This window comes from Ostrea edulis, chromosome 4 (genome assembly GCF_947568905.1).
Source record: "Ostrea edulis chromosome 4, xbOstEdul1.1, whole genome shotgun sequence".
NCBI classification, from domain to species: domain Eukaryota; kingdom Metazoa; phylum Mollusca; class Bivalvia; order Ostreida; family Ostreidae; genus Ostrea; species Ostrea edulis.
Window position 1 is genome coordinate 63,711,197 of NC_079167.1, and position 14,396 is coordinate 63,725,592.

Consider the following 14,396-nt stretch of genomic DNA (forward strand, 5'->3'; position numbering starts at 1 on the left):
TGTCAATATAGATATTTATATGAATTTTTAAAAGAGTTCATTTATTTCACAAAACAAAGAAAGATAACTCTATAATTTGGGTTAAAATCACGTATTTCACATTGAAAATATAGCCCCCCCCCCCCCCCTAATTTCTCGTTTTGCAGGTAATATAAATTGTCATTCAGCAAATTCATACCAAAATTTTTGTTGTTTCACGGTGGGGTGGGGGTGGGGGGGGGGGGGGCATATGTTTACTGACCAAAACACAGCAAAATTGTTCACTCTGTGATCAATTGCGAATGAAGGTAATGTCAGAGAAATGAATATTAACCACTTTTTACTCAACATTATCAAAAAATTTGACGAATGAAATGGTTATTTATTGATATCAATAACCATTTTGAAATATATGACGTTTTAAAGTCCAGTTTCAAGAAACATAGTTTTCTACCTCCTAATCAAAAGGAGTAGAAATTAAGAGCAATTAATTAACTGACACTGATTTTAAAGTTACTAAATAATTGCTAATGGATTCTACTTTGCATTTTAATACTATCATTAGCAAAATTGCAAAGCTTTTTAATGGTGAACTGGAAATAAAGTCCATTTATCGGCTATAATCAGCCGTCAAATATCATCTGTGTAGCGAATGAAGTTAAAATCTGAAGAGTAGCTACATTCTTTATTGCTAAAGATTGTACATATAAACTTTAGCAATGACGTCAATATGTAAAACAACTAAGGAAAGTTATTCTTAGACTACTTACAACAATATCAGTACGTGGAAACATTTTTATTACTCACGTAAGAAGATTTAATCATCAGGGATTTAAATATGAAATGAAATTCGAGATCACTTTTCTTCATGTATATACATGTATGACTCCCAGAATGCCGCATTATATGGCACCCAAATCCTGCGCATTACATGTAGCTGTAAAAATACTAACGTATACAGTAAGCATATAAATGATATAATGTGATATGATTAAATGAACACAAGATTAATGCTAAGGTAGGATATAATGGTTCATTTTGAATTCCTACTTTATGCTGTGTGATATAAAGGACTGGTTTTAAGCTGTTAAAAGACCACTAAATAATTGTCAACAATGCAATGGAACTCCTGTTTGTGAAGATAGTCATTCAAATTGTACTTTAATTTCCGAATTTTTCATTTCTTCCTTGAACATTTCATCAAATTCTTCATTCATCGCCACCGTAAAATGGTTCTTCCAATCACCAATCTCTCCTTCAAGAGAAAAATAATATAATTTAATACATTTTCAACAGTGAAATACATGTACTATGATTCATCCATTGAATAAAAATGATATTTTCACAGTGTGAAAATAACATGTGTGAAAATAACAACTGATTGTAACGTCATGTTAGGCAATAGAATTATGAATGATTATGCCAGACGATGGGCTAAATATGAAAAAGAACTTGATACATTGTCAGAATGGGTTAAAAACATAAGAGAAATACTAAAATCCCGCATTAGACATATTAAAACAAAAGTACGCACCATCTATCCTTCTGTGTTTAGTACACCAGAAGTGATAAAAGACTTAGATAGGTTACATGAGGAATATGTTTTGGTTCCAGCTGACAAAGCTTGTAACAATATTGTCTTTGTAAGGCTCATTATTACAACTGTATTTTAAACGAACTTGGCATTAATTCCACTTCTGGTGATCGTACTTATACTCCAACTGCCCTTTCAAAGATGAAATTCTTCAAAACCATGATTCAGTTTTAGAAACATTTAATATCCCAGTCTATTGGTCAGATGAATATGAGTTACTGTACATATACTGGATTCCTAAACTACATAAAAACAACAGATACATTGCTGGATCCAGTAAGTGCTCTACCAAGCCCCTATCTTTGCTCCTCACGAAAATATTAACAGCCTTGAAGGAGAAACTTCAAACTTCCTGTGCGACTACATGTGCCAGAAGTGGTGTTAATCAAATGTGGATTCTAAAAAATTCTAAAGAACTTTTAGTAAACTTGAAATCGCAAAACTTTTCCCAAATCAATAACATCAAAACGTATGACTTTTCAACACTATACACGACCATTCCTCACGATAAATTAAAGACTAGACTTTTTGACATCATAGACAGTTGCTTCTTCAACAAAAATGGAAAACGGAAATATTCATATCTATTCATCCAAAAAATTACTTTGTTAAACACCACTCTGATCCACGCACAAGTACTCTGAAGTTGAAATAAAATATGCTAGAGTTCCTCCGTGGTCTTTGGTGATCAGGTCTTCTAACAACTCTTGGAATTCCCATGGGCACGAATTGTGCTCCTTTATTAGCTGACATGTTCTTATATTCATATGAAGCAGAATTTATTCAGAAACTTCTACGTGAGAAAAAAATCTTTTGCTGTGGCTTTCAATTCGACATTCAGATATATCGACGACTTTTTGTCTGTCAGCAATAATAACTTCCATTCATATGTCGATTCGATATATCCCTGTGAGCTCGAAATAAAAGACACCACAGAGTCGTCCACTTCTGCATCATACTTAGATATCTTATTGAAAGTAGACATTAACGGCAAAATGACAACTCAACTGTATGACAAACGGGATGATTTCAGCTTCTCCATCGTCAACTTCCCATATTTATGTAGCAATATCCCAATTTCACCTACATATGGTGTTTATATATCTCAACTCATTCGATACACAAGAGCTTGTTCTGCATATGGTCAGTTTTTAAATGGAGGCAAGCTAATGACAAACAATTTGATGGTACAAGGGTTCAACAGTCTCAATTAAAGTCAGCATTTCGCAAATTTTATGGTAGTTATAACATCTAGTTTGCCAATACAACCTATCATTGGGTCAAATGCTGTCTGACGTGTTTCATACCGATTGTTAAACCGTTCTTGGCACACTGAGTATGACTACAGATAGCTCCATTTACTTGATCAGGATATGGGCTCACGGCGGGTGTGACCGGTCGACAGGGGATGCTTGCTCCTCCTAGGCACCTGATCCCACCTCTGGTGTGTCCAGGGGTCCGTGTTTGCCCAACTATATATTTTATATTGTTTATAGGAATTATGAGATTGACCACTGTTCGTTTTCTTCACCTTTGATACATCCTTTTTAAAAGATTTGAAATAAATATGTTGTAAAACCAAAAAAAATGTAATAAACAGAAAATTCAGTATTTTGCAGTTGGATATAGAATTTATTTCACTCGCAGGACAGGGTATTTTTACATTTTGACTCGTGCTTCGAACTCGTGATATATATATTCAGTACAACAGTGTATCATTTTTGTTACCATTGTAGATTATTGATACTTGTCGTTTTTTCGTGGTGTGTGTTATTTGTTTATGTAATATATATCTCTTGATAAAGACGCGGGTTGCGTCGAAAATTTGAGTTCTAAATAACCAACAGTGTCGTGGCCTTTTCAGTGCTTTTATATATATATATATATATATATATATATATATATATATATATATATATATAAACCACCAATCTTACTTGTGAAATTAATTCCATATCCAACTACAAGGTATTGGATATCCTCTAATTACTTTTTATACATATAGGTGATGAGTGAAAATAAAAACTTGCACTTATATTATAATATTTACATTCACTGAATCTTTTCTCTTAAATTTCCTTTGAAATTGCTTTCATTATGCAATAAATATATGTATGTTGCAAAATAGTTCGATACGGTTTTCTAGTACCACTTGTCTGAAAAAGCATTATCAAATATGGAGTGTCATCAAGGTCAAAGGGTGAATTGGCTGTTCCATTCAACGCAACAAATGGGTCAACCATATGATGCATGTACATTAAAAATATAAACATAAATAATAAAATGTCTTTCTGTGTTTTATCGGGTGATGCTGGTAGCAATCATTGCAGAAAAAAATGCATAACCCGCATTCTGCAATGTTAGCTGATGAAACAACAAAGAAAGCATTCTATTGTTTAAACATCAGAAAGTAGTGATCTATTCTTAAAGCAAAATCATTTATTTCACGCGATGATTTACTAAAAGTAAAATAGGACATATTGCGTCTTATTGGCGTTAGTATGGACAAATCTTGTTATTTCAGGGGTTAATACATTACTTTCAAATCTAGATCACTTAAAATGTACATTTTACTACTAAAGGATTGTGTTGTTTTACCTTTTCGGTACACTTTGGATACCATTTCCTTAAGAAGCTCTGGTAAATTGGAGTGATCTTTCTGTGTTGCTCTGGTTTTTAGTTTCTCGAAGCTACACTTATCCACAACCTCATCTAGAACTTCGTCTTTTAAATCAACATCTAAAAATTCGGCAAGCCTTTTAGTTTCTTCTCTTGGGTTCTAGAGATTGAAAAAGAAACATTTTGAACAGGTGTTGTCAATGTCTGCTACTTGAAATGAATATTATTATCATATATCGCCCTTCATGGTATGGTTAAGACTTGAATACCTTTTTCATACTCTCATAGTGCAATGTGAAAATGACACCACGTTTATCGTTCGTCTCTGCTTTTTCAAATTCCTTTTCATACGCAAACCAACCTCCCATCGCTGCAACTGTAAAATTGGCATAACGTTGTTGACTCGTGTCTAATGAAATTCTATTCACCAATATAGATATTTATTTGAATTATCACATCACATGGACATTTAGACACTTATAGCACATGTGATTCCCTATCAGATATAGGTGTGTTACTATAGCCATAAGTCATGTTTTATGAATAGCAATACTATAAACGGATTATAGTGACACATAATAGATTTTGTTAAATTCAGTGAATTATATACATGCATTCATTTTTGCAATGAAGAGAATGCATGCACCTCTACGATGTTGAAAATAATTTATGGTCCCTGAACTTTCAGGTTGTTTCTCAAAATATTACTCTGAGACACGGGCCTCTTTAGTGACATGCTCTCTCTCTCTCTCTCTCTCTCTCTCTCTCTCTCTCTCTCTCTCATAAAATATTAGGTCATTTAATCCAAACAGTAATGCCACCCTTCTGTGTGCATCACTGTGCTTCTCAAGTCGATCATATCTACTTTTATTGTGACCACTGCGGATTGAAGTCCATGTTGATTAAATAATCAAACATTACGTGCTATGCCAAATAACAGAAATTAAAATGTTTAAACTTTGTCCATTACCAAGATACAACTAGTGGAAATGTACAATTTATATCTTATGATTCAGAAAAATGCATTACAAATATACATGTAGAGTGTGTCAATACAAATCATCCCAGTCACATTTAATTGCCGTGTATGCATTATCCGTAGGCCTTAATATATCTCCTAATTAAAAAATCGTGTATGGGTGTGAAAGGTCAACTAGGGATGCTTACTCCTCATTGGCACTTGATCCCACCTCTGGTATATCCAGGGCTCCGGGTTTGCATTACTCTTAATTTTATATTTCTTTTAGGAGTTATGGGATTGATCATTGTTCGTTACCTTCACCTTTTCATGAAATACGTCACACAGCATTCGACCTAATGACAGGTTCTATTTGTAAATTAGATCGTTACAACAACCATAGAAAATGCGAAATGCTGACTTTAAACCAGACTGTTGAAACCCCTGTAATATCAGCTAACTTGCGATTTAAAAACTGATCATATGCAGAACAAGCTTTTGTATATCGAATCAATTGAGACACCATGTGCAGATGATAATGGAATATTGCTATATGAATATGGAAAGTTAACGATGGAGAAGCTAAAACCATTGTCATAAAGTTGAGCTATTACTTTGCCGTTAACATTTGTGGGGATCCGGGTTAGAACAGGTCCTCAGTACCCCTTGATTGTCGTAAGAGGCGACTAAATGGGGTGGTCCTTCGTATAAGACCGTAAAAACCGAGGTCCCGCGTCACAGCAGGTGTGGCACGATAAAAATCCCTCCCTGCTCAAAGGCTGTAAGCGCCGAGCACAGCCCCAAATTTTGCAGCTCTTCACCGGCAATGGTGACGTCTCCATATGAGTGAAAAATTCTCGAGCTAAACTAAACAATATGTACAATCAGTCAATCAATGTGTTCAATAAAATACCCAAGTATGAAGCAGATGTATAAATAATACGTTTTCGAGGTAGGTTGATAACTGGTTTCTAGATACATCTTTTACAAAAGCATGAACTAATATTAATTGAATGATCAATGCCTTATATGGCTTGTTGAGAAATTATGATTATATACTAAGGAAATATCACTGAACCTTTTCATGAACATTTCCATTACGTTTGATAACTGGAAAAGAGTATTTCCTCGTAAGAAGACTAATCAAACATGCGCAGACAAATAATTCACTTTGTGGCTCAGGTGAGCTAGAATTCCTTAAAAATCAAATGAAATGCACTAAATGCTACAAATATTTACCTGGACACATGTATATGTTGTCATAAAACGTTTTGAAATCTTGGAAATGGGGATCTAGAAAATGAAACATGGAAACCGCTACATCTTTGGGGTTTCTCATAATGTGAACAATTTTCCCGCCATTTTCTAAGAGCTGTTTTGGGAGCCATCTGTAAGGAACATGTGTGTTGAGTGTTCTGGGAGAATGAATGGTGTGGACTTCGCTCAGGTCTGGCAGGGATTCCAGAAAGAGAGACACCTTGCTTCGCTGTGTGTATTCTGCCTTGTTTTTGAGCAACATGCCGATTATTTCCCACACCCAATTCGAACCTTTGAAAAATTAATAAAATCGAGAGAAAATATAAAATTTTTAAGATATATAAAGCACCGTTCTTACATATCTTATTTTATAACCTTACATAACAAAACTAGTCAGATTATCAACTTACTAGTGGCGGATTTAAAGGGGGAGGCGCAGCAATTCCTAGATCCGCCCCTGCTTACACAATAGACATCCACTTGAGAGTTACAGAAACCCTCAATGGTTCGTGGAGAACAAATAAAAAAAAATCAATAGCTGTTTTCTATTATTGCTGGTTTGATTTACATTCATGGCTAAACACAAAACAATGATAAACAAGAAATGTTTGTATAACATATTCCAGTATGTCCCCTGTGGTGCAAAATTAAAAATGGTTAGACAAATGAATTAATCGATAGTAGTACCAAACCAATTTAAGATATTGAGTAAACAATATCTTCCTATATGCAGAATGGATTGACCATGTGACCTAATAATCAATAGGGGTTATCTACTTTTTAGAATGTCACAGTGTACCAAGTTTGGTGTCAATCAAGCAAATGATTCTTAAAATATAGAAGACAATCTAATACAATGTCAAGTTTGACCCTTAACCTTTGACCATATGAACCTAAATTTTAAAGGGGTCATCTACCTAGCTCTTACGGTGTACCAACTATCAAGTTTGATGTCTGTCAAGCAAAGGATTTTCAATATATTGTGTGGACAGTATTTTCTATGTTCAGCTTGACCCTTGACTGACCTCAAAGCAAAAACTTAGGATGTATCAGTGTACTAAGTTTGGTGTCTGTCAAGCAGATGGTTCTCAAAATATTGAATGGACAGTATACATTGTATTCCTATGTCCAGTTTGACCCTTGACCACAAAATCAATGGGGGTAATCTATTCCTCAAAATGTACTGTATGTGAACCAAGATTGATGTCAAGTGATTGATTGTATCTTGCTTAACGTCTCGCTCGAGAATTTTTTACTCATATGGAGCTGTCATCAAGACCGGTGAAGGGCTTCAAATTTAGGCCTATGCTCGGCGCTTACGACCATTGAGCAGTGAGGGTTCTTTAGCGTGCCACACCTACTGTGACACGGAACATCCGTTTTTAGGGTCATCTCCGAGGACCCGTGACATTCACACCTGATGCCGAGCGTTTGCCGATGGAACTGTCACCACCTGTTTTAACGACTTAGGTTTGTAACGGCCGGGATTCCAACGCCGGCTTTCCGCATGCGGGGCGAACGCTCTTACCTCTCGGCCAATCAAGGAAAGGATTTTCAAAATATTGAGCGGACAGTATCTTCCTATGTCCAGAGTGGATCGATGATCTGAAAACAATAGGGGTCCTCTTCTATTCATAAACAACTCACATATGAAATATCATTACGATCAAATGAATAGTTCTCAAGATATTGAGCGGAAAACGTGGTATACCGACCGACAGCTGCAGAGCAATATGCCTCTCGTCTTTGAGGGGGAGGGGGGCATAATGAAGTGGGGGAAATGACTGTAAATAATTAATATAGGAAGATATTAGTAATCACATACCTAAATAGAAACTTCCAATGGTTACATTTAATTTTACTTTGTTAATCTTCCTTTTACAGTATCTACAAAATGTAGGCCCATGCTCGGCTCTTACGGCCTTCGAGCAGGGAGGGATCTTTATCGTGCCACACCTGTTGTAACCCGTGACCTCGATCCGAAAGACCACCCCCATTTAATCGCCTGTTACGACAAGCATGGGGTACTGAGGACCTATTCTAACCTGGATCCCCAAGGGACGTAGGACAAGGAATACCAACCCAAATTATCATTGTCCATTAAGTTTCCATATTTATCTCGTCCCTATTTATATCAAAAGTTCATAACAAACAATACCATCTCAAGTTTATGGTATGAATGAGACTAATGAATGTAGGCCAACCCCGCCACATTTCATATTTCGGGAGGAAGTTCGCCAGGTGTGCAGGAGGTCGTACAACGGACCACCAGGTCAGACCATACCTTACAACGAACGACACTTTATGGACCGAGGTCCGGTACTGTAGAAGGGAATGCACTGGCCCAAGTGGTTAGCATATGTCTTAATCTAACTCTACTCCCAGATATTTCTCTGAGAAATAAATCTAATCAATCAATCTCGAATACCTGACTTTGGATAAGCGGCCAGTATGACATCGTCCCTTCTGCATTCCAGATTTCGTATCTCATCAAACCTTTTCTTGGCATCTTCTATCAATGGAGCAAATGGTGGTAAGGCCATTCCATCGAACTCAGGAAAACGTAAAGCTTTTTCCTCGCTGTCATCCATTTTATATGTATACGTGTATAAGACGTAATTATATAACTATGAAAGCTGAATGGTATCTTAATTTAGAGCTTCAAACGACTGCCTTCCAATATTGAAGTTGGATGGTGGATAGGTACTTCACTCAATAAAAGTTTATGTAATTTTGTAAAGAAAAAAGGTGTACGTACTAGATGAATCTCATTTGTGTAAAACGGTATGAATTACTGTAATACCACCCCCCCCCCCCCAAAAAAAATAATTAATTCTAGACAATGGATTTGCAACAACCCAAATGCACCGAAATTTTCTGAATTAATGACCGAATCTGATTTGAAATCACTAAAATAAAAGTTGTGTACATTTATTTTAACATATTAATATCTTATTTTTTTTTTCGTATTTGCAAGCCACTCTACTCTAGGTTTGGAAAATAATATCAATATTCCGATGTATTGCATTATATATAAGCAGTACATAGCAATGCTCTTTTTCATTATTGGTACATGTGTATATTACCCCTCAAAGCTTAGAGCATGAGGTAGTATTATGTAATTTGTGTTCTTCTACCTGACAAAATATTGCTATTTATAGATGAAATTCTATCTGTGTTCCTTATAAAGTTATACATGTGTGAGTTTTGAATTACACGGGATTTACAGAGTATATTGTCCGCTCGAAGCAATTGATATGGTCTTTCTGTATACTGTATGTAAAACTAGTATAGAATATAGCGAACACGGATATAGCAAAATTACGGCTATAGCGAAGTGAAATCGATTTCCCCGGCAAATTCTTTATATATTCTATATAAAAATCTGCGTCTATAACGAACACGGGTATAACGATACAATATCCGAGACGTGGAAAAACTTCCCTTATTGTTTAAATTTTTGAGACTACTGAAACATTATGTTGCACAATTATTAGCTGCAGAACTGTAGCTCTCTGAAAAAAATATTTTGACGGAACAGAGAGCTACAGACCCACCCACCAATTGAATTAATGATACGCGCATTAATTCAATTATTGCTCTTTTCAATTCAATTGATGAGAGCGTCAATTTCGTAGAAATATTGTTCGCAATAATTAATTTAGAGCTCGGTATAAATAATTTGATGATCAATTGAAGATATCTTTAATTATTTACAATGCTTTTGTATAAGGAATTAATGCGCGCATCAATTCTTTTAAAGAGAGCAACAATTCAATCAAAGAGATCATTAATTCAATTGTGGATATGTTGAATTGAAGATATCTTTAATTATATAGTTGCTCCCTCTAAAAGAAGTATTGCTCTCTTCAAATGAATTAAAGATATCATTAATTCAATTGAAGAGAGCAATAATTGAATTAATGCGCGCATTAAATCAATTTTTGCATTAATTCATTTCATAAGAGCAAAAATTGATTTAATGCGCGCATTATATCAATTATTGCTCTCTTCAATTGAATTGTAGCGCGCATAAATTCAATTGTTGATATCATTAATTCATTTGAATAGATCATTAATTCAATGAAAGCTAAAGCACACATCAATTCAGCTAAAGAATTAATGCTATCATCAATTCAATTAATGCGCGCAATAATTCAGAATTGAAGATATAATTAATTATTTGAAGAGATCTTTAATTAAATTGTTGCGCGCATGAAATGAATTGATGATATCTTCAAATATTTGAGTTTATGTTAATTTGGCGCTCCATAGATAACTACATGTATGTCGTAATTACAAGATTATTATCTCGAAATTACGAGAAAAGATCTCGTAATTACGAGAAAATCATTTCGTAATTACAAGAAAATGATAAATAGAAAACAAAGAGGTTTTGAAAAACTATCGTTCCGTGTCTATTCTATCTTTTATTTCCAAGATCCTGGAGAAAGGTGTGGCTAGTAGAATTGACAGTCACCTTGACTCATATTCTTTACGAGACCCACTACGCTAAACATTCTACGGAAACGGCCCTCGTTAAAGTACATAGCGATGATTATCATGTCGGCGCTCGATCAACAATCACGGCCATCAAATTTCAACGCCGCTAATTTTCAATTTTTTTCGTGATTTTCATCATTTACTCAGTTAAACCAATAAAGAAATTGTTAAAAATAAAAGTATTGTTAGTTTCTAAATGAAATTTAAAGTATATAATAACAAGAGGCCCAAATCGCTAACCTGAGTCACCTATATATTTGTATGCAAAACTTTGATCCCCCCTTGTGACCCCATCCTACCCCTGGGGGCCATGATTTGAACAAACTAAAATATGTACTATGTCAGGAAGCTTTCATGTAAATTTCAGTTTTTCTGGCTCAGTGGTTCTTGAGAAGATTGTTCCTATATATTTGTATGTAAAACTTTGATCCCCTATTGTGGCCCCATCCAACCCCCGGGGGCCATGATTTGAACAAACTTGAATCTGCATTATGTCAGGAAGCTTTCATGTAAATATCAGCTTTTCTGGCTCAGTGGTTCTTGAGAAGATTTTTCCTATATATTTGTATGTAAAACTTTGATCCCCTATTGTGGCCCCATCCAACCCCCGGGGGCCATGATTTGAACAAACTTGAATCTGCATTATGTCAGGAAGCTTTCATGTAAATTTCAGCTTTTCTGGCTCAGTGGTTCTTGAGAAGAAGATTTTTAAAGATTTTTCCTATACATTTGTATGTAAAACTTTGATCCCCTATTGTGGCTCCATCCAACCCCCGGGGGCCATGATTTGAACAAACTTGAATATGCATTATGTCAGGAAGCTTTCATGTAAATATCAGCTTTTCTGGCTCAGTGGTTCTTGAGAAGATTTTTAAAGATTTTCCTTATATACAGATGTATTTGTATGTAAATATTTGATCCCCTATTGTGGCCCCACCACCCCCCCCCCGGGGGCCATAATTTGAACAAACTTGAATCTGCATTATGTCAGGAAGCTTTCATGTAAATTTCAGCTTTTCTGGCTCAGTGGTTCTTGAGAAGAAGATTTTAAAAGATTTTTCCTATATATTTGTATGTAAAACTTTAATCCCCTATTGTGGCCCCATCCAACCCCCGGGGGCCATAATTTGAACAAACTTGAATCTGCATTATGTCAGGAAGCTTTCATGTAAATTTCAGCTTTTCTGGCTCAGTGGTTCTTGAGAAGAAGATATTAAAAGATTTTTCCTATATATTTGTATGTAAAACTTTGATCCCCTAGTGGCCCCATCAAACCCCCGGAGGTCATGATTTGTTAAAACCTGAATCTGCACTATGTCAGGAAGCTTTCATGTAAATTTCAGCTTTTCTGACCTAGTGGTTCTTGAGAAGATTTTTTAAATGACCCCACCCTATTTTTGTGATTATCTCCCCTTTGAAAGAGACATGGCCCTTCATTTGAACAAACTTGAAAGCCCTTCACCCAAGGATGCTTTGTGGCAAGTTTGGTTGAAATTGAATGTGAAAAGTTTACGACGCCGACAACTGACAAATTTTGATCAGAAAAGCTCACTTGAGCCTTTGGCTCAGGTGAACTAAAAAGGTTATAGACTCGCAAGCTCGGTCCCTCTACGCGCCAAAAACCTCTGTCGTCATATTTTCCCATACAAATTCTATAACCTGTAATTATTACCCCCCCCCCCCCCCCCGTTCATATATATATTTTTTTGCAGCGACAATTTTTCCGAAATGTGTACATGTGGATTCTCTGTCTATCTCACCCCTCTTTCGATTTATGTAATCGTTTCACGCTTTTTGTAAGCTTTAGAGATTGGTCTTCTACCGGTTCATTTTATTATGAAGGGGGGGGGGGGGGGGTAAGTATCCATACTTCAGGTGCCTGTGGTTATCATTGGCCGGGCCTATTAGGTCCAATACGCGTCAGTTACCTTTTGGTGTTCTCCAGGGATTCGCGGACGATACACAAGTCTACATCACAGGCACCTGAAGTATAGATATCCCTGTTATACAGTGCTTATACAGAGAATATCAATCTGAATTCATATAATATAAATTGTTGGTACAAAAACGTTAATTATATCCCAAATTCTCATTTTTCAAAAAACAAATGAAGAATCAGGTACGGAAACAATTTTTACTTTACTGGTCAAAACGACGTGAAGAGGGTCAGAAATCAGGAAAACTCACAACATATTTTTCGTATAAAGAAAACTTTACTATGGAAAGTTATATATTTTTAGAATCCCTAGAATTAAGAAAAACTCTATGTAGATTTCGAATTAGTGCACATGACCTTCGAATTGAAAGAGGAAGATATGAATTTACAAAAACCAATTCTGGCCAGAAGATTTCTTTAGAAAGAAACAAAAGAATATGTGAATTATGTAACCTTAATTGTGTTGAAGATGAATTCCATTTCCTTACTGATTGTCCTTTCTATGTTGAAGAGAGAAACATGTTTTTTAATGGTATATACAAGCTCAACAAAATTTTTATCTATCTAACAAATAAGGACAAATTTACTTGGTTGATGATTAATGAAGACAAACCAGTAATTGTCAAATTGAGTGAATATTTAGTGCAAACTTTCAGAAAAAGAAGTGATGCTTTAAAACTGCAAAAATCATTATAGTTTATTATTCATATGTTGGTATAATACTGATACTGTCCATTTACTTGTGTATACACATGATTAGCAATACACATGATTAGCAATTCATATATGTATGTACTTGTTTCCCCTAACATACTGCATCCACATGCAGTTTGCAGTCTATGTAACCTGTAGTTAATGTTGTAAACTTTCTTTCTTTTTTGAATTTCCTTCTTTATAAACTGTCTTACTGTTATGTCCTCTGGGCCCAAAATTGGAATAGACTTATCTTATCTTATCTATATGGCGCTATATAAATTGATCATTATATTAATATTGGTCACGTGATATCTTTCTATATAAAAGCTCAACCTCTTCTCTTTACGACATTGCTTTTTAACTGTTGTTTAAAATACAAGAATTCACTTTCCGATTGAAGCATGCCAATTATAGACAATTAAATAGCTAAAAAGTTAACTTATTGAGTGAAAGTTTATTCATATATTTCAAATGCAAAGGAGAGAAAACGATGATTTATCATTGTAAGCTTTCGCACCGTAAATTAACTTTTACAAGTTTCACGATAATATATAAACTAATGATAAAGTTAAACTCTCATAATGCTAAATGTGACTGTATATAAAAGTTCTGGACTCTTTGACGGTACATATTGTCCTCCAGCATATATTCTCCTCATTGTGTGGAGCGTTAAATTAACACAAACTCAAATAATTGAAGATATCTTGCGTGCAATAATCAAAGCAGCGTCAATTCAATTGATCAGAGCAATAATCGATTTGATGCGCACATTAATTCTTGCTCTTATCAATTTAATTAATGTGTGCATTAATTGCTCGCAAAATTTAATTTGAAGCTCGGTGTAAATGATTTGA

General features: G+C 35.1%; 1 protein-coding gene across 1 annotated transcript; it reads right to left on the reverse strand.

Annotated features, from left to right (window-relative positions):
* Nucleotides 1-650: 650 nt before the first annotated feature.
* LOC125670960 (sulfotransferase 1B1-like) lies at nt 651-9,045 on the reverse strand. The gene is made up of 5 exons (XM_048906426.2): nt 8,836-9,045; nt 6,390-6,698; nt 4,462-4,568; nt 4,172-4,352; nt 651-1,234 (listed from the first exon to the last, which is right to left on the reverse strand). The coding sequence occupies exons 1-5, from the start codon at nt 8,996-8,998 to the stop codon at nt 1,125-1,127; spliced, it is 870 nt and encodes a 289-aa protein (XP_048762383.2). The 5' UTR covers nt 8,999-9,045; the 3' UTR covers nt 651-1,124.
* Nucleotides 9,046-14,396: the final 5,351 nt, after the last annotated feature.